The sequence below is a fragment of the Cyprinodon tularosa genome, unplaced genomic scaffold, assembly GCF_016077235.1.
Source record: "Cyprinodon tularosa strain WSP-4 unplaced genomic scaffold, ASM1607723v1 ctg61, whole genome shotgun sequence".
Classification (NCBI taxonomy): Eukaryota; Metazoa; Chordata; class Actinopteri; order Cyprinodontiformes; family Cyprinodontidae; genus Cyprinodon; species Cyprinodon tularosa.
Window position 1 is genome coordinate 51766 of NW_024039352.1, and position 20625 is coordinate 72390.

The 20625-nt window shown below is 39.1% G+C and overlaps 1 protein-coding gene across 1 annotated transcript; it reads left to right on the forward strand.

Annotated features, from left to right (window-relative positions):
- Positions 1–3983: 3983 nt before the first annotated feature.
- LOC119798105 (NACHT, LRR and PYD domains-containing protein 3-like) lies at positions 3984–19984 on the forward strand. Its single transcript, XM_038307451.1, has 11 exons — positions 3984–3987; positions 4308–4435; positions 4541–4769; positions 4908–6684; positions 7394–7567; positions 9636–9809; positions 11284–11457; positions 12159–12332; positions 12618–12791; positions 16657–16703; positions 16846–19984. Exons 1-11 carry the CDS (start codon positions 3984–3986, stop codon positions 17337–17339), a joined length of 3549 nt encoding a protein of 1182 aa, XP_038163379.1. The 3' UTR covers positions 17340–19984.
- Positions 19985–20625: the final 641 nt, after the last annotated feature.

The following is a 20625-nucleotide window of genomic DNA, read 5'->3' on the forward strand; positions in this document are numbered from 1 at the left end:
CAAACTGTACTTTTTAAAATATTACTGAAAATTACTTTTATTCAGACTGTTTTTCACCATTATCAGTCTGATATTTATATTTATCTCTTGGCAGGATCAAAATACTACCAAAAATGTATCCTTTATTATCATTTTTAATCCAGAGCTTATTTAACTTATAGAATTCATCTTCAAATTCCCTGCAACATTTTAACATGCAATAATAAAAAACAAGTTTTTTTTTTTACACTACATATCTTTGTCATGATCGCAGCCCTAATAACTGCTCTGATTACTCACTACATTCATCTTTGGTTCCCTTCCCACACTCTAATTATCATTCATGCTATTTACCTGTTCGGTCGGTTTTATATACTCCAGTTCAGTCCAGTTATTCGGTCCAGATAATTAACCCTATTTTTTCATGTTGGTTATTAATGTTTGTTTGTTTTTGAGTTTTAGTTAGGTCCCTGGTTCTTGTTCTGACTCTTGGGAGCCTATGTGTCGAAAGGGTGTTTGTCTCCTGACTCATGCAAAGGGCAGTATGCAGACATGGAGACTGGTAAATCTGCTGCAGTTAGTGTGTGTGGGAGACAATAAAAAGCATAGATCTTGTCAAACAAGTATATATATATATATATATATATATATATATATATATATATATATATATATATATATATATATATATATATATATATATATATATATATATATATATATATATATATATACACTGCTCATAAAAATTAAAGGAACACTTTAGAAACACATCAGATCTCAATGGGGAAAAAAATCATGCTGTTTATACTGATATGGACTGGGTGATATGTTTGGAACAAAAGGATGCCACATCATTTGATGGAAATGAAAATGTTTAACCTACAGAGGGCTGAATTCAAAGACACCCCAAAAATTACAGTGAAAAAATGATGCTAGTCCATTTTGCTGAAATTTCATTGCAGCAACTCAAAATGGTATTCAGTAATTTGTATGGCCCCAACGTGCGTGTATGCTTGCCTGACAACGTCGGGGCATCCTCCTAATGAGACGTCGGATGGCGTCCTGGGGTATCTCCTCTCAGATCTGGACCAGGGGATCCTTGAGCACCTGGACAGTCTAAGGTTCAACCTGGCGGCGTCGGATGGATCGAAACATAATGTCCCAGAGGCGCTCCATTGGATTTAGCTGAGGCGGGGGCCAATTGATGGTATAGATTCCTTCATCCTCCAGGAACTGCCTGCATACTCTCGCCACATGAGGCCGGGCATTGTTGTGCACCAGTAGGAACCTAGGACCCACTGCACCAGCATAGGGTCTGACAATGGGTGTAAGGATTTCATCCCAATACCTAATGGCAGTCAGGGTGCCATTGTCTAGCCTGCATAGGTCTGTGCCTCCCTCCATGGATATGCCTCTCCAGACCATCACTGCATCACTGACCCACCACAAAACCGGTCATGCTGAACAATGTTACAGGCAGCATAACGTTCTCCACAGCTTCTCCAGACTCTTTCACATCTGTCGCATCTGCTCAAGGTGAACCTGCTCTCATCTGTGAAAAGCACAGGGCGCCAGTGGTGCACTTGCCAAATCCGGTGTTCTGTGGCAAATGCCAATCAAGCTCGACGGTGCCCGGCAGTGAGCACAGGGCCCACTAGAGGACGTTGGGCCCTCAGGCCACCCTTTTGAAGTTTGTTTCTGATTGTTTGATCAGAAACATTCACGCCAGTGGCCTGCTGGAGGTCATTTTTTAGGGCTATGGCGGTGCTCCTCCTGCTCCTCCTTGCACAAAGGAGCAGATACTGGTCCTGCTGATGGGTTGTAGACCTTATACGGCCCTGTCCAGGTCTCCTGGAGTAACTTCCTGTCTTCTGCAATCTCCTCCATGCTCTTGAGATTGTACTGGGAGACAAAGCAAACCTTCTGGCAATGGCACGTATTGATGTGCCATCCTGGAGGAGTTGGACTGCCTGTGCAACCTCTGTAGGGTCCAGGTAGCGCCTCATGCTAACAGTAGTAACAGTGACCCTAGCCAAATGCAAAACTGGTTAAAAAGAGTCAGTTTGATAGTTATCTCGTTGTTGCCCCTCTAGGGCACCTGTTCTTAAATTCATTAACACCAAAGCAGATGAAACGGATTAACAATCTGAGCAATCTCAATGCGAGATTGCTCTCGGAGAACGGGATTAACTTCAAAGAAACAAATAGCCATTAAGAGTTAACAAGGCTAACGAAATAGCTCTAATGCTCAGCCGAAAAACTAAAGTTCAGTCTTTTAACTCACTTCAACTATTTTCAGCATAGTAGTTGGACAATTCTGGCTCAACAGAAATAATCTGACACTGATAAATGGTAGCAGGCGGCTTAAATAGAGGCAGGAGCAGGTAGATCAGATAAGCAGTAATGAGAAAGCAGGCAGAGTTAGACAAGTGAATGAAATTAGAAATTAAGCCAGTCATTAGTGCCAAGATCACGATAGCCTGGGCTTGTTAAAAGGGAAGGTACAATATAATGTCGGTAGTCACTACCTGGGTTTCTCATCCCCATGGGCTAACCCAGCACTGGTAAGGTCCACAGTGAGGTGGGCCATAAAAAAAATAAAAAAATTGTGTTTGTCAGAAGTGTATGCTTATGTTGTGAGTGTAGTTGGATCTCTGAGGATCCTTGTTTGGGGTTATCTGCCCTTATTTATTTATGAGTGTGGTGGCTGTCTTTGTCCATATTTATCTTTTCCTTATAAGAGAGGTGGTTGGTGGATGTATATGTAATGAGTATAGTTGGATCTCTGAGGATCCTTGTTTGGGTTTATCTGTCCGTATTTCTTTATCAGTGTGGTGGCTTTCCTTGTCCTCTTTCCCTTAACTGGGTGGAGTTGTCCGCTTACAGTTCACCTCAACAATAAGTCTTCATTGTCATGGTTTGAGTCATAGGCTGGAATGCGTTTGGTCTGATGTTATTGATCTAAATTTTAGATGTAGTTCCTGTTTAAGTTCCTAGGTTGTTTGCACAGTCAGTGCCGTCCAAGCAGGACTGTGTCCACTCTACCTCATAGCTAGTCCTAAATTAGAATTCCAGGACTAATGACCTGATGATTAGTCAGATGATTATAGTTAAATGTAATTGTGGAAGTTGGAGTGTAGCTACGTTTTGTAAATGTAGCCTTCCAATGTTGACCACTTGACAGTAAACAAAGTGCACAAAGTTTTGAAGCTTAGAAAAGAAAAGCCTAGCAGTTGTATCATAGAAGGCTTTTGGTTTTAGAACTTTATGTAGCTGCTGAAGGAGCCGTCTAGCTAAGTTGTTCAATTTAGCCTTCAGTTTTTAAAGGAAATGCAAGTAAAAGCTGTAGAAAAGGTACATAAAGTGGTGTTCTAAGGGTAGATGCCAGATGGCTTCCCTGTGTGTCTGGTTCCAAGGCCAGACCATCCGGTACTGTAGCTCCGCTGGAGCTGGTCTGCTCCCAGAGTCAACCAGCCTCTGGACTCCCCTGCTGGCTTCTTGCACTTCTCTATTCTTCAGTGGAGGCTTCTCTAGTCATGCTAGGTTAGGTGGTGAGAACAGCTGGTTGCTGGAGGCCGCAGCAGGTAACAATGAATAGACAGCAATGGAAAAGTACCATATTTAAAAGCTTAGATGTTTTACAAACCTTATTCTCAAATTCTCCTCAGGCACCAGTTCCCCCAACCCTGCTAAATGGGACAATTGTGGGCTACATAGTATACTGTTCATTCAGTAGCCTACAGTATATCTGTATTACCACACATAATGTAGACAGTTATGTTGCATCTTTGGGCTTCATATTTAGGGCTTCTCATTGTGTCAGATAAATGTAAATCTTATACTGCGGTAATAATGTTTGTCATTGTCTAAGCTGAAACAGTGAATTATAAGATAAGATACAATTTTTCAATATTTTTTGTTTATATTTCTTTGTGAGCTTTGCAATGTCCCTCATTGTGAAATGAGGAACATTACCTATACAGACATCTTTTTGGAAAAGCATGGGTATGTCCTTTCTCCACCTAAAAAACAGGATCTAATGTAAAATACGCTCATATAACAAACAATTTGCCAAAAGGTAAATTTGCTTACTCTGGATCTTAAATATTTTTTTGAAAATTTGATTATTTAGTCTACTAAACATGGTATAAGGAATATTCAGAAATTGATTCAAATAAGTGCTAAATACTTTAAAGTAGTTGAGAAAAGTTTAGAGAAACACATAAGAGTATACAAGCACCTGGTACGAGTAACAACAAGGGCAGTTACCTTTTTGTTTCAAGATTTTAACAGTGCTACACTTGATGATCTAATCTCTGAAAAAGCTAGATGTTCATTTTTATTCTCTTATAATGATTCCTGGTTCTTTCACAGACTGGACTTGCAGAACTCAGATGTTCAAATTGATTCATCTTCCCAGCAGCTTAACACCCAGCTTGACTCCATATTTGTGGTCTGTAAATGTTCAACAACTGGACTGTCAACCTGTACATCCTTTTTCTGATGTTGGCTGCATTACTTAAATCTGATGTGTCTTCCCTAAAATATTCTGTTACAGCTGCTGGAGGACCATATTGTCACATTTGTGAAGAAGGAGCTGAAAAAGATACAGAAGGTTCTGAGTTCGCATGAGCCAGGATCCATAGAGAGTCAGAAGGATGATATTGGGATTTTGGAAGGTGAGGATAAAGAGCTGAGTGGGAACAACAGGCAGGCATTAATGAAGATCATACTAAACTTCCTGAGGATGATGAAGCAGGAGGAGCTGGCTGATCGCCTGCAGAACAGTAAGAGGATTTTTACAAAGATTTAACCTGATGGATAAATCAAACATTTACTGATGTCTATAGAGATGTGATTACAGTTAGTGAAAAACAAATTAGCTGATTGTGTTCCTTTTTAATTTTAATTTCTGTTTCATTCAGAAAATCTTTTAGCAGTTTGTCAACATAAACTCAAATCTGGTCTAAAGAAGAAGTTCCAGTATGTGTTTGAGGGGATTACTAAAGCAGGAAGCCAAACCCTTCTAAACCAGATCTACACAGATTTGTTCATCACAAAGGGAGGAACTGGAGAGGTCAATGAAGAACATGAGGTCAGACAGATTGAAGCAGCATCCATGAAACAAAACAGACCAGAAACAACAATCAGAACAGAGGACCTCTTTAAAGTCCCATCCGGAAGAGATCAACCAATCAGAACGGTGATGACAAAGGGAGTGGCTGGCATTGGTAAAACACTATTGACGCAGAAGTTCAGTCTTGACTGGGCTGAAGGGAAAGCCAACCAGAACATCCAGTTTTTATTTCCTTTCGCCTTCCGAGAGCTGAATGTGTTGAAAGAGAAAAGGTTTAGCTTGGTGGAACTTGTTCATCACTTTTTTGTTGAAACCAAAGAAATATGCAGCTTTGAAAACCTCCAGGTTCTGTTCATCTTTGATGGTCTGGATGAGAGTCGACTTCCTCTGGACTTCCAGAACAAGGAGATCCTGACGGATGTTACAGAGTCCACCTCAGTGGATGTTCTGCTGACAAACCTCATCAGGGGGAAACTGCTTCCCTCTGCTTTCCTCTGGTTAACCACACGACGTGCAGCAGCCAGTAGGATCCCTCCTGAGTGTGTTGGCATGGTGACAGAGGTCAGAGGGTTTACTGAGTCACAGAAGGAGGAGTACTTCAGGAAGAGATTTAGAGGTCAGGAGAAGGCCAGTAGGATTGTCTCACATATGAAGACATCTAAAAGCATCCGCATCATGTGTCACATCCCAGTCTTCTGCTGGATCACTGCTACAGTTCTGGAGGATGTATTGGAGACCACAGAGGGAAGACAGCTGCCAAACACTCTGACTGAGATGTACATCCACTTCCTGGTGGTTCAGACCAAAGTGAAGAAGGTCAAGTATGAGGAAGGAGCTGAAACAGATCAACACTGGAGTCCAGAGAACATACAGATGATTGAGTCTCTGGGAAAATTAGCTTTTGACCAGCTGCAGAAAAGAAACCTGATTTTCTACGAATCAGACCTGGCAGAGTGTGGCATTGACATCACCACTGCTTCTGTGTACTCAGGATTGTTCACACAGATTTTTAAAGAGGAGAGAGCGCTATACCAGGACAAGGTGTTTTGCTTTGTCCATCTGACTGTTCAGGAGTTTGTGGCTGCTCTTCATGTTCATCTTACCTTCTTCAATTCTGGTGTCAACCTACTGGAAGAAGCAGAGATAAAATCTAAAGGGCCCAAAGAAAATTCTCTCTATCAGATAGCCATTGATCAGGCCTTACAGAGTCCAAATGGGGACCTGGACTTGTTCCTCCGCTTCCTCCTGGGACTTTCACTGAAGACCAATCAGAAACTTCTACAAGGTCTGCTGACACAGACAGGATGTAGCTCACAAACCAATCCAGAAACTATTGAGTACATCAAAGAGAAGATAAGTGAGAATGTGTGTGCAGAAAAAAATGTCAATCTGTTCCACTGTCTAAATGAACTGCATGACTGCTCTCTAGTGGAGGAGATTCAAAACTTTTTGGTTTCAGGACATCTCTCCACAGATGAAATGTCTCCTTCTCAGTGGTCAGCTCTGGGTTTCATCTTAATCTCATCAGGCAAAGATCTCAATGTGTTTGACCTGAAGAAATACTCTGCTTCAGAGGAGGTTTTCCTGAGGCTTCTGCCAGTAGTTAAAGCCTCCAGTAAAATGTTGTAAGTACAAAGATTGTTACCTCATTGCTTCTCATTATGAGAAATTGTTAATAATGAAGACCTTATTAATTCAAATTGGTTTAGTTTATTTATAAAGATCCGTATTACCACTACAGGCAGCATGAATAATAGAATTGATAAAAATACAAATGAATGGAATAGACATGCCATTTATTGTCCAAAACTTGGAAAATTCCTTTGTATCAGTTTCTGAAAAAATAGGTAATGAAAGCCGACAGATGGACAAAAGGCTATAAAACCTGAAAAAATAGTTTAAAACAGGGATACTTAACTCTGGTCCTCATGGACCAACTGTACTTCATGTTTTCGATGTGTATATTACAGTGTAGATGTAAATAACAGATATGGAGCAGATGCAAACTGTACAAAATAGCAAATTAAAATTAACTAAAGAAGTAAAGGAACACAACAGTATCATCCACCCTTAAAGAATATGACCGGAATCCCACTCTCAATAACTGACTAATAGAGCCTACAGAGGCAACTGTGGTAACTAGAGGAAAACTAATTTCACATAATGGGAAATTTTAAAAGGAATTTGTGATAAAGAAAAACAAACATTTAAATGAGCAGTTGTCCTTTAAATCAGACAATTCATTATTTTTTCCAATCAGAACATTATTGGCAAGCGTAAAGAATTGTAACTGTTTTTGGATTGTTAGCTGATGTTTCTCCCTTTTCTCCTTAGATTGAGCGACTCTAACCTGTCAGATAGAACCTGTGAAGCTTTGTCTTCAGTTCTTTGCTCTCAATCCTCCAATCACATAAAACTGGACCTGAGTCACAACAAGCTGCAGGATTCTGGAATGAAGCTTCTATCTATTGGACTGGAAAGTCCAAACTGCAAACTAGAAACTCTCAGGTAAATGCTCTCGACCCTGTTGAAACCACACATTTATTCATAACCTGCCACCAATGATGATGTAATTGCTTATTCTGTAAAATTTTATTCCCTTGTTATGATCCAGCTGAGCCAGAGAACACAGAAATTAGAATTTAAACATGTTAGAGGCTTACTGTTAAGTCTGTCAGAGCTTAAACAGAAGAAGAACCAACTTATGATAGGACACACTACCAAAAGTTATAGTTAGACTTCACATTTAATGAATAAAATCATCAGTTTAATAGAAATTAGTATGTCATTTAACAAATAAAATTTAGTACAATGTTTGCCTCAGTTTAGGCAGGCCACAAACCACATACTTAAATATGAACTATATTTGTCGGTAAAATAATTTTAATTACACCAAGAGAAAGCATAGACTTTCCATATAAATCAGATGCATTGACAACTAAAACACTTTTGGTGTCAGCGCACCGAAAGAATTGTCAGCTTTTGGTATGAATTACTGCTGTGGGGTCACAATCCTAGATATATTAATGACTCGACGCAATAAGATGTATTCCTTTGCCATACATCCTTTACCAATCTGACTATATGACTCAACTCTTTTGTCTTGGTAAAGTGTGTTGAGATTACATGTCTTGCGAATTATACAAATAAACTAAATCAAATTTGATTTAAGTATTCCTGAACAGGTGATATCAATTGGGTAACAACACTCAGCAGCTAATCAACTCTAAGTTTAGGGTGAGCACAAGCACATAAGAGGGTCAAATCAAGGTAGTGCGTATAACATGATTCTCCCTGGAAACAAGTACAGAAGCCTTTAAAATCTTAATTTGAAGCTACACCCTCAGGGCATAGGGAAAGAGAAGGAAAGGAGAGCTTTCCTTTAATGGATGCCTCCTTTTCTTGTTGGTGCATGATGCCCGTTAGGTGTTGACAGACTGCATATGCCATCATCAAAGTGTCCAATTCGATGGCTGTGAAAGATGCATTTTTAGGCTTTTGCCCTGCCATGGTAAATCTCATTATCTGTGTTACATTGATTAAGGATTCTTATATGTTTGTGCTGTGCCTTATCTCAAAGATACAGAGATGTTAAGTTTGGTTACAAATGATATTTATCTGAGTAGGGAAGAGTAGGGTAGATCTACTGAATATATGTAGAAGTGGTCTGCAAATTCTTGGGGTTGCACATTACAGACAACCTCACCTAAACTGTAAACACCACCTCACTAGTCAAAAGGGCACAAAATAACTTGTTCTTCCTGCGGAGAATAAGGAGAGCATCAATGACCCCTCACACCCCCACCATGGACTGTTCTACCTACTGCTCTCTTGGAAGAGGCTTCGAAACATCTGATGCAGTTCCAGCAGGTTCTGAAACAGCTTCTTCAGCTTCGCCATCAGACAGCTGAACTGTTTAAAAATCTCTAAATCATGTTACAGACTCTGCATAACACTGATAACAACAAACCAAAAATACTGAATATTTGCACTATATATAATAGTGTTCTGAACTTCCATATTAATGCATTTTTTTGACCATGTTTTTTCCTTCCACACTGTTTACATTTGATCACCGATGCAGTTTATGAAATGGAAAAGTTCATTTACTGTCTAAGAAAGCAGTTCTAAACAAAATTTCATTTTTCTATAAACTGACAATAAAAGTTGTCTAAGTGTAATATACTTTTTACTCAGCGAAGGTTGGTCATTCTTTTTGTCTGACTAGGTAAGAGTGGGGTAGCCCTACTTGAAGTATCTGCTTTTTACTCAGCTAGTGGTTGTTATTATTACTGAAATGCAGCTTAGATAAGCTGGGTTTCAATTGGAGTGTCATATCTGTGATTAGAGGAGCAGGAGAACAGTCCAATCAGGTTTCAACCGAAATCTCCTATGAAAAGAAATTTTATTTTATTTTTTATTTTTCTTTGGATTTTTTCAAAGGTTTTGCATATGTGCACTTTTAGTAGGTTCAGTAAAGTTTAGACGTTTTATAAACGGGACTCCAGTTGTGTATGTAAATTCTACCACAAGTTTATCATGATTACATCATGTGTGTTGAATTGTGTCTCTGCAGCTTGTCAGGGTGTCTGATCTCAAAGGAAGGCTGTGCTTCTCTAGCCTTAGCTCTGAACTCAAACCCCTACTATCTTAAAGAACTGGACCTAAGCAACAATGATCTTGGAGACTCAGGAGTGAAGATGCTGTCAAATGGCCTCAAGGATCTTTCCTGGAGACTGGAAACTCTCAGGTATGGAGGGACATGGTGATGGTGCAAAGGCTTGTTAGTGGAAGAAGAGCAACAAATGTATTATCTGTCCTTCAGCCAGTATAACAGATAGTATTTTAGGTTTGTGTTTTTAACACAAAAGATCATGGGTTAAAAATAAAATGGTACATTTATTAGCTACAATCACACAGTCTTATATCTAATAACTAAGCAAAACACTAAACAATACTGAAAATAAGCAAAATTAAAGAAATAAAACGGGAAGAGGGGTTTAAGAGTCCCTTTAAAGTCCGGGATGTTCGAAGTTTAAGGCTTAATGCATTTGAAAGTGTCCTTTATAATAGCAGGAGAAAAAATGTAAATAAACCCTAATACAGATGTTAACTGCAGTCAAAACAGTGAAGTTTCATTCAGTTTATGGTGGAAAATGAATAATGACTCAGGAATGCATTAAACTCTGATGAGACTCAAAGACCCGCTAGCTTAGCTGGCCGCAGGGGTTTTGGTTCTGGTCGGGTCTAACTGAAACAAAGAGAGGGTTAGCTGACGATGTAGCAGTTATCTTCACCAACATGTGACTGGTTTGATCTGTAGTGAGCATTAGCATTCAGTTAAACCTTTAACCATCAGTTGAATCAGAAATCTTATTTCAATTAAAAAAAACAACACGACTATCTATCTCTACCTATAGTTTACCCAGGCAGAGCACTTATTAAGCATCAGATATGAAGGAGGGGGAAGGATGCAGTTCGGTTCAGTGGAGTGAAGGCCTTCAGCTCGGCCTGGTGTTCTGCAGACCCGTCTTCGGTCCAGTCCGTTCATCCAAAAGCAACTCAAAGAGGTTTGGATTAATCCGATGTAACAATAAGAAGCGATTTGCAAGGGGGTTAATTTTATAACTCACGGTAGCACGCGGGTAGTCTCCCATCTAGCTGCGGTGGTTAGCACGTAGCCAGAGGTTGTAACAGCACCTCCATGGCGCTGCTCTGTACCTCTGCTCACAGGAGGTTATAGTCCAGTGGCTTCTAACGGCTCCTGTTGTTCGGTGGTTAGCAGAGATGGATTAGCTCTGCCTGTCTCTGCTTGAGCAGAATTCAGGATACACCTCATTCGCTCGGTTTCAATCGGTGGAAGAGTAAAAACACTGCGTTCAGCTCCTTCTGAAATGCAGGAAAAGGGCAGTCTGACTCGATCCAGCAAGCACAGACTTCTCCAGAGGGATTTGGTTGCTACGTAGCGTAGCCCTTAGCTGGAAGCGCTTTTGTCTAGCCTTTGAGCCACCGGAAAAAATAGGATGCTGATATGGGAAACTAGGGTTTTTAAAACCTCCAGCCGAGGGGTGTGTCTTCAGAGCGGCGTACTACAACATCAGCAAGAATGGATCGCAACATTTTTATAAAATGAATTAGACTTTCTAGGGGAAACTGAAAATTATAAAAATTGAATTAAGAAAAATGCATTGCTTGACCATTTGTTTTTCTCCCTGTCTCCTCAGATTGAGTGGCTGTGACCTCTCCGAACAAAGCTGTGAAGCCTTGGCCTCAGTTCTCAGCTCTCAGTCCTCAAGTCTCAGAGAATTGGACCTGTGTAACAACAACCTGGGGGATTCAGGAGTGAAGATTCTTTCTGCTGGACTAGAGAGTCCAAATTGCAAACTGGAAACTTTAAGGTACTTGTTTCCAGTCCTTTCAAAACCAAATTTCTATCTATTGACAGCTTTTAAATATGATCTGCTTTATACTTTAAAAATAACAGGACACATCTTTGACAACCAAAACTGTTAGATTTTGGCCAGAGATGGTTTAAAAGAGGGGTCAAGGAAGTTATCTTTATCAAGAGAGAAATATCATTACTAAATACAGTGGGAGGCCTATGGTTTCAGCTTCCAAGCATTGACAATGTGGTCCTAGAACTCATTCGAAAAAGCACTTACATCACAAATAAAATAGTCAAACACATAACCTCTACACAACAAAAGACTTCAACAACCCTGGAGTGTCTTTGACTTGAATCGGACTTTAAATGTGCTTTTATTATGTTGCTTAAAACATAAGTGCTCCAACTAAAGCTTGCTTTACAGAAATGACAAAGACTTTTGAATATGTGTTAAAAAACTGAACGAAAGTCCAGTTGCCTGATTTAAGACTATTTTATGTTTGCCATGGTTCAGATTACTGTGATTTTATACAGGGTGGTGTAAATTTCAATAATAGCTTTGGTAGCTCTTCTTATCTGACCTTTATTCTCTTTGAATCCACACCAGTGCTGTATATTAACAAATTAGCATCGTTTCTTGCATAGATGTATATATGCATGTATGTGTGTATGGATGGATGGATGCTTATCAGCAAATTATTCTCACTGTTTCAGACTCAGTCGATGTGACATCTTAGAAGGAAGTTGTGAAGCTCTGGCCTCAGTTCTCAGCTCCCAGTCCATCACTCTTACAGAACTAAACCTTAGTAATAATAACCTGCATAATTCAGGAGGGAAGAATATCTCTGTTGGACTGAAGAGTCAAAACTGCAAACTGGAAACTCTAAGGTGAATGTTTTCAATCTAAAGCTACCTAAATACCAGAATAATGGTTCCAGTAGGACCACCTGTTTATATTTGGTCAGAGTTTGAAGAGGGCTTAAAGCAATCTCTTTTTGCAGAGTTTGTTATTTTTTGCTAGTTTTTACTTTCAGGATTTATAAGTTTGAATGTGAGAAATGTTACTTTTATGACCTATAAAACTAAATACATTATATTTATATCATAACCTTATTAAGAACCAATTTATGGTGTTTTTTTATGTTTTTTCTTTTTTTATTTGTGTGTCTGTAGCTTGTCAGGCTGTCTGATCTCAGAGGAAGGGTGTGCTTCTCTGGCCTCATCTCTGAACTCCAACCCCTCTCATCTGAAAAAGTTGGACCTGAGCTACAACCATCCCGGAGACTCAGGACTGAAGCTGCTTTTGGCCGGAGTTAAAGATCCACACTGGAGACTGGAAGATCTCAGGTATGGATGAACATGCTGCTGGTGAGAATAATGTCAGATAGAGCAAGGAGAGTGGGAAATGTGCTCTAAGGGTTATTAATCTGACTTGCTGAAACAGATCATCTGATTATGATGGGGTTTAGGATTAGGGAAATTTTAAATAGTAAAAGGTAAATGTATGGAATTTTACCTGTTTAAATTAAAAAAAGAAAATCTTGGCAATAATTCAGTAGATAATGCCATTCCTGTGTGGTAAGTTGATTTAGACAGAAGACTACAGTTCAAAGCTTAATTATATAAAACACACACAAAAAATAATTCAAATGGAAGTTCCCTCTGTGAACCAGTGGAGACCTTGGAACAGCTAAAAGCAGATCATCTGCAGTCTTTTCAAGCAGATCTGACTAATAACATAAAAAGTAGATCAAGTGGGGACGTGTTGGACATCCTGGAAACATATATGTTTTACCTTTCATACATCAATTTAAAAAATGGTTAGTGAACAAATTTGACTTTCAATATTAAAAGTAACGTTTCATCTAACTTCCAAATTTTTAAGATACAAATTGCACCATTAAATCATGATAACAAGCAATAAATATTTGCTCAAACATAATTACTTTAGTCTTGTTTTCAATAAAAATGAGAGCTTTAGAACATTTCCAGCTGTAGCAGCCAAACATTTAATCAAGATAATGTTATTTTTGGTTAGATTTTTAGATGTTAGGATTGGCATATTGTTTGTTAATGTGTAGGTCAATTAAGTATGTGCAGATATTTTATCATTTACCAACTAGTCAGGGGAGGAGAAGGGGGTGAGTGTGTCAGTTGTGCTCCAAACCTTCTTCTCAAATTCTTGTTCTTCTTTCAGAACTCATTCCCTTTTCTCATGTAAATGCCCCATTGGCACTTACCTAGGAAGGACCCAGTTTGGGTTTGTGGAAAGTGCTAAATGGGACAGTGTAGGCTAACATACACTATATTGCCAAAAGTATTTGCTCACCTGCCTTGACTCACATATGAGCTTAAGTGACATCCCGTTCCTAATCCATAGGGTTCAATATGACGTCGGTCCACCCTTTGCAGCTAGAACAGCTTCAACTCTTCTGGGAAGGCTGTCCACAAGGTTTAGGAGTGTGTTTATGGGAATTTTTGACCATTCTTCCAGAAGCGCATTTGTGAGGTCGCACACTGATGTTGGACGAGAAGGCCTGGCTCTCAGTCTCCGCTCTAATTCATCCCAAAGGTGTTCTATCGGGTTGAGGTCAGGACTCTGTGCAGGCCAGTCAAGTTCATCCACACCAGACTCTGTCATCCATGTCTTTATGGACCTTGCTTTGTGCACTGGTGCACAGTCATGTTGGAAGAGGAAGGGGCCAGCTCCAAACTGTTCCCACAAAGTTGGGAGCATGGAATTGTCCAAAATGTCTTGGTATGCTGAAGCATTCAGAGTTCCTTTCACTGGAACTAAGGGGCCAAGCCCAGCTCCTGAAAAACAACCCCACACCATAATCCCCCCTCCACCAAACTTTACACTTGGCACAATGCAGTCAGACAAGTACCGTTCTCCTGGCAACCGCCAAACCCAGACCCGTCCATCAGATTGCCAGATGGAGAAGCGCGATTCGTCACTCCAGAGAACGCGTCTCCACTGCTCTAGAGTCCAGTGGCGGCGTGCTTTACACCACCGCATCCGACGCTTTGCATTGCACTTGGTGATGTATGGCTTGGATGCAGCTGCTCGACCATGGAAACCCATTCCATGAAGCTCTCTGCGCACTGTTCTTGAGCTAATCTGAAGGCCACATGAAGTTTGGAGGTCTGTAGTGATTGACTCTGCAGAAAGTTGGCGACCTCTTCGCACTATGCGCTTCAGCATCCGCTGACCCCGCTCCGTCAGTTTACGTGGCCTACCACTTCGTGGCTGAGTTGCTGTCGTTCCCAAACACTTCCATTTTCTTATAATACAGCTGACAGTTGACTGTGGAATATTTAGGAGCGAGGAAATTTCACGACTGGATTTGTTGCACAGGTGGCATCCTATCACAGTTCCACGCTGGAATTCACTGAGCTCCTGAGAGCGACCCATTCTTTCACAAATGTTTGTAAAAACAGTCTGCATGCCTAGGTGCTTGAATTTATACACCTGTGGCCATGGAAGTGATTGGAACACCTGATTCCAATAATTTGGATGGGTGAGCAAATACTTTTGGCAATATAGTGTATATCCTGTTCCCACTGACTGAAAAACCCGTTTAAACCCGGGATAAATCGGTTTTAAGTGGTAATGGGAACAGCTCACTGATATGTGTATACCTGGGTCAAACAACTCGCAAGTGCCTTGTTTTAAAAGCGGCTCAGCTCTGATCGGCACACGGTTTCACTCGCTAATTCACATCTTTTCTAAAAAGCCAAAACAATCCTGTTTAAATTTAATAAAAATGGCACGGCACTGGTGAGAAGTATTGGGATAGACAAAGCAGTGAAACAATACATCACATTTAGTAGACCCTGGCTTCCTTACATGTTGCTCTTCATTGTTTACTTCCCTGATTTTTGTTGCAGTGCTCCCATTATCAATGCTAATCCAGTGTGATGTGTCACCAGACATCCAACAGCAAGGGACAGAGGCCATGCATTTTGCCAGAAGGATGTTAGACCCTCCATTTTTGCCAATGGGTGGGAAGCCAAATTCTGATTGTTAGCCAATCGACCCCTGTTTGAAAACCCGGGTTAACCTGGTAATTTCAGTGGGGAAGAGGCTTTAGTATGATGTACATACTGTAGCCTACATTTGTCTTCAGCTCACATACTGTAGACAATGGACATATATTATGTTACATTTTTGGGGTTCATATATAATGTAAAATAATGTTATTTTTATGTTATATATGTCATATTCTAAGCTGAGACTGAGAAGTGTTTGATAAGATAATATAAGATGTGTCAATAAGTTGTTTTATCTTTTACATTGTGAACTTTGGAATCTAGTCTCTCATTGAGAAATTGATACGTTCCCAAATAGATAATATACATTGCCTTGCAAAGCATTCGGACCCTTGAACTTTGAACTTTTGCCAAATTTCAGGCCTGAAACATGAAGCTATAAAGTTGTGATTTAATGGTGTTTTCAGGGTGATCAGCTGTGTTGTTTTTACACTAAACATAACATGCATTGTTGCCAAAAATTTCGATTTTGGTTTTGTCTGAACAGAGCACCTTCTTGCACATATTTGGTGTTTCTCCTAAGTGGCTTGTGGTAAACTTTATGGATATATTTAAGAAATGGCTTTTTTCAATGAAGGTTGGATTCATGCAGTACACAACTAATTGTTGTCCTATGGACAGAGTCTGAAACCACAGCTGTAGATCTCTGCAGTTCAACCAGAGTGATCATGGCTCTCTTGGCTGTATTTCTGATCCGTCTTCTCCTTGTTTGAGCTGAAAGATTAGAGGGATGGCCGGTTAGTCGTAGATTTACAGTGGTCTGATGCTCCTTCCATGTCAATATTATCTCTTGCTCAGTCCTCCTTGGGATGTCTAAAGTTTGGAAAATATTTCTGTATCCAAATCAGACTTTAGACTTCTCCACAACAATTTCTTGGACTGGCCTGGTGTATTCCTTCATCTTTATGATAGTCTCTGCAGTTTGAATTGACCTCTGAGACTATCATTGAGCAGGAATTTCATTCCTCCTCTCTGTTGGAGTTTTCCTCTGTTTAGTGAAATATGTTTAATTACAGCCGTACCAACTGTCCTCACTGCATTATCTGAAGTTTGCAATGTTTTAAGCACCATTTTATAATGTATGACAATAGCATGTTTGAGACACATGTAATATCCATGTTTGCATGCTGAAAATGATGATCTGACCTCCCCTTTTCAGGGTGGAGCCTGCTGGAATCCGATGGTTGAACCCTGGTCCCTGGAGATGTAAGTGTGATTCATATAAATGAAGTAGCTAAGATTAAACCAATGTTTAACTGTCCCATCACCTTTTCAGGAGTTTCCATTGCAGTGTAAAAAAAAAAAAAGGTAAAAGCTGAAATTTGATTATGTTTGTTCTCTTTAACAGACTTCTGTCTACTCACATTCGACACAAATGCAGTGAGCAGATACCTGAAACTTTCTGAGGACAACAGGAAAGTGACATTTGATCATTTACACAAATTTGATTACTGGCCTCAGTTGCTGTGTACAAATGCTCTGACTGGCCGCCATTACTGGGAGGTTGAATGGAGAGGGAGAGTTGATATCTCAGTGAGTTACAGCAGAAATAGCAAGAGAAAAGAACCTTGTTTTGGAAGGAATAATCAGTCCTGGAGTCTAAGCTGCTTTGATGATGGGTATTCTGTCTGGCACAATGACATAGAAACACATATTTCCTCCCCCATCTCAAACAGAGTAGCAGTGTATGTGGACTGTCCGGCTGGCGTTCTCTCCTTCTACAAAGTGTCACCTGAATCATTGATTCTCCTCCACACCTTCAACGCCACATTTACTGAACCTCTGTTTCCTGGATTTGAGTTCAGATGGCACCGATCTGGTTCATCAGTGTTGTTGTGCTGAATTGGAGATAAAGACACTCCAACTCTCAGAAAAATACTCTTATTGATGAACAGCCTGTACGTGTCTGTCTTTTTCAGATAAAAAAAAAGCTAATGGATTTAAAATGTTTCCTTTTTATAATTCATTAAAACTTCATCCTCTGCAAGTCCTTTAAAGTTAGAAGTTGAGATTATGCCATGGTTCCATGTTTGTCTGGCTGTTTCTAGTCAAGGCTTTACACTGAATATAATGATGTTTCACTTATTATTTTTATTTGTAAGGAAAGCCAATGTTCGTCAATAATGACTATGACAAAATTATGTAGTTGATGCTCCTTTTTTTCATGACGATAATGAGAACCGCGAGCTAAACTTGGATCTTTGATGACAAAAACTTGATGACTTATGGGTTTGAGTCTTCGTTGACGAGACTAAATAAAAATTTGGGAGTGGGAGTTCAGTAAGACTTTTAAAATTCCTTATTGTACTGCAATCGGTTAAACAAGCCAGGTAGTATCAGTTGAGCAGCTGCGTCCTGTTTGCTCATCCTGCCCACCTGGTTTGTAGAGGTGCACATTCTGCTTGACCACAGATGGATCATGACAGCAGCAGCATCGGTGAAAATAAGCTGGAATCATCCGGTAATGCACGATGAACTCTGACAAACTATATTCTTCCTGCTGTGCTTGTTCAGTTATGCATCTTTGTGCATGCTTAGCTCAGAGTCTGCCCTTTTAGCTCCAGACTGATGGTTCGCTCTCAGCCGAATGGCTCTTCCTGCCCTCACTAGTTCATAAACAATGTGTGGCTGATCATCCTCTGCCAAGCGTAAAATATCCCTTTCTGTAACTATCAAGATTTTATTTCTTCCAGCCTACAGTACAAGCGGTGATGCTAAGCATTCTTTAATTTCTACCTAAATTTATCTATAACTTAAATCCTAAGAATGTATTTGATTGCATGCTGTTTATTTTTGGATAAAGACCCAGATGAAAAGATAAATTTTTCTCATAGATCTCGTTTCTATCTATTAAAATATGATATAAATGTTTCCTTGCATTTTCATTAAACATTTTCATCGTTTCCTTTAATTATTTCAACATTTAGGTAACATATTCATTAAATTTACATCTGGATTGCCATGGCAGTACAAGGCAATTATGTAGTTTATCTCTTTACTTTTTTTTTATATATATATCAAAACCCTTTGAATTTAAATCTACTTTGACCCCTGAGCAGCGGTAACTAATGGGCAAATTCTTAGAAATTAAGCTAAAATTGCCAGGGTAGAGAGAGGGTTGTTTTTCTGTTTTTTGCTTTTTTAGAGCAATGAAGATTTATTGATCTGTGTGTAATGCACAATTCATAGTAGATGAGGAAGTGTTTGCTTTGGGATGGAAACCTTGTATGTCTAAAACCGTTCCTTTATTGTACATTTTTTTTAGCTTGTCTGTCTGCTATATTAACCAGTATGATGTGTTGAACTACTGTAGATCTGTTATTTTCACAACTTGTGAGACACTTCTATGTAAAGTGGGGCATTAATTCATGAAAAGGTTTATTTGAATTCTATAAATAATTTTTTTTTTTTTTGCCAACAGCAATGATGAACATAGCAGAATTCTATACCCACCAATTGTAGTATCTAGGCAAGAGCTGTCAGTCTGGTAAAGAATCTGGTTGTTATTTGAAATTTTAAAGGTTCACTTTTTAGGGAATTTCTGAGTTTTAGTCGACTAAAACCAAACTAAAATAATTACGAATCAAAATTACTAAACTTTTGTCCTGAACACAAAAACTATGAATAAATCTAAGATGTCTGTCAAAAACAAAATGGAGGTCATTCATTTAAATGTTGGGCAGTTTGTCTTAATCACAGAGTATTTTTTGTTTCTGTCTGAATCGATTATTCTCTACAATTTTTAGATTCAAATGTTAATCTTATACACTATATTCTGCAGTTCTATTCCATGTGTAATAGCATGCAATACATTTTTTTTTGCATATGATTCATTTGTTGCTCATGCGATTTTGTCCTTCTGTTCAAATTTTACTGTTTCAATAACACAGTAAAGCCTGCCTAATAAAACTGTAATTCTTTATCAAAAAACTATCCCATAAAGATTTTCATAGCCTAGATACCAGAAAGCATCATAAAAACACTTTATGAAAACAAAATGTTGCTGCCACTTTTTCATATATGCCTGTTTTTGTGTGTATTTCATTGCTGTTGTGGATGTGCGCCACCAGGGGGCGCATGGAGGGGCTTTGCAGAGTAGAGGTTAGTTTTCCTAAGAAGAAGCGATCCCCAGAGAGACCTGATGCATGTGTCAGTCACAAAGTTTAAGTGAACCAAGAAAGAAGAAAACTATTCTGGTACTCAGCCAACTAGGTTTTAAGTCTGTTTATTTGTGGCAGTCATCATATTTGTCAATTGTCTTTATTTTTTGTAAGCTAATTATTGTATTGTTTGTGCCTTTTAGTTTTCACGGTGTGGTTAATAAGTCTGGACAAGCAAGATTCAATAAATCCATCGGTAGAGAAAGCCACTTGTGCCTGTCGTACCTTGGGGAATTACACAAAACATAATTTCATGTACAGGTTTACTTTTTGTACATAACTCTTGCCCTTCTGAGGCTTTGTAAAGGCAAATCTGTGTTTTGAATGGTCCAGTAAAAAAATATATTTTTATTAATGGAGAAGCTATTACTCAGCTGTATGTTTTTATTATATAAAAATTATTTATTTTCTGAGAATGTGTTTATTTAAGAACAACTATTCAAATTAACAAACATTTAGAAAAGGCCCCAGGGAAGAAATACATCACCAATCTGACTAAAACGGAAAACAGCTTTACTCGTCATTAAAGATAGATATTAGATATTTATCTTCTCGCATCTAAAAAACTACTTTATAATTTAATTTTAATTTGTTTTTGTTTTTTTATTTTAATCAAGGTCTTTTGGTGGATGGGGCGGTGCCCTAGCAGCCTCTATTGGCGAGCTACCATTGACTGTTATGCTGATGATACCCAGCTATATCTGTCTATGAATCCAGATGAAGCTAACCCATTACATAGATTACAGGCATGTTTTGAAGACATAAAAACCTGGATGACTCCTAACTTTCTGCTTCAACGCCACATTTACTGCTTCAAATGCAATGTAAATGTAATCCTTGGACCAGAGTCTCTGAAAAAGAAGCTGATTAGCCAGTCACTTCATTTGGATGGGAATAAGTTGATCTCAGATAATAAAGTAAAAAAATCTTTGTGTTATTTTTGATCAGAACCTGTCATTTAAATCCCA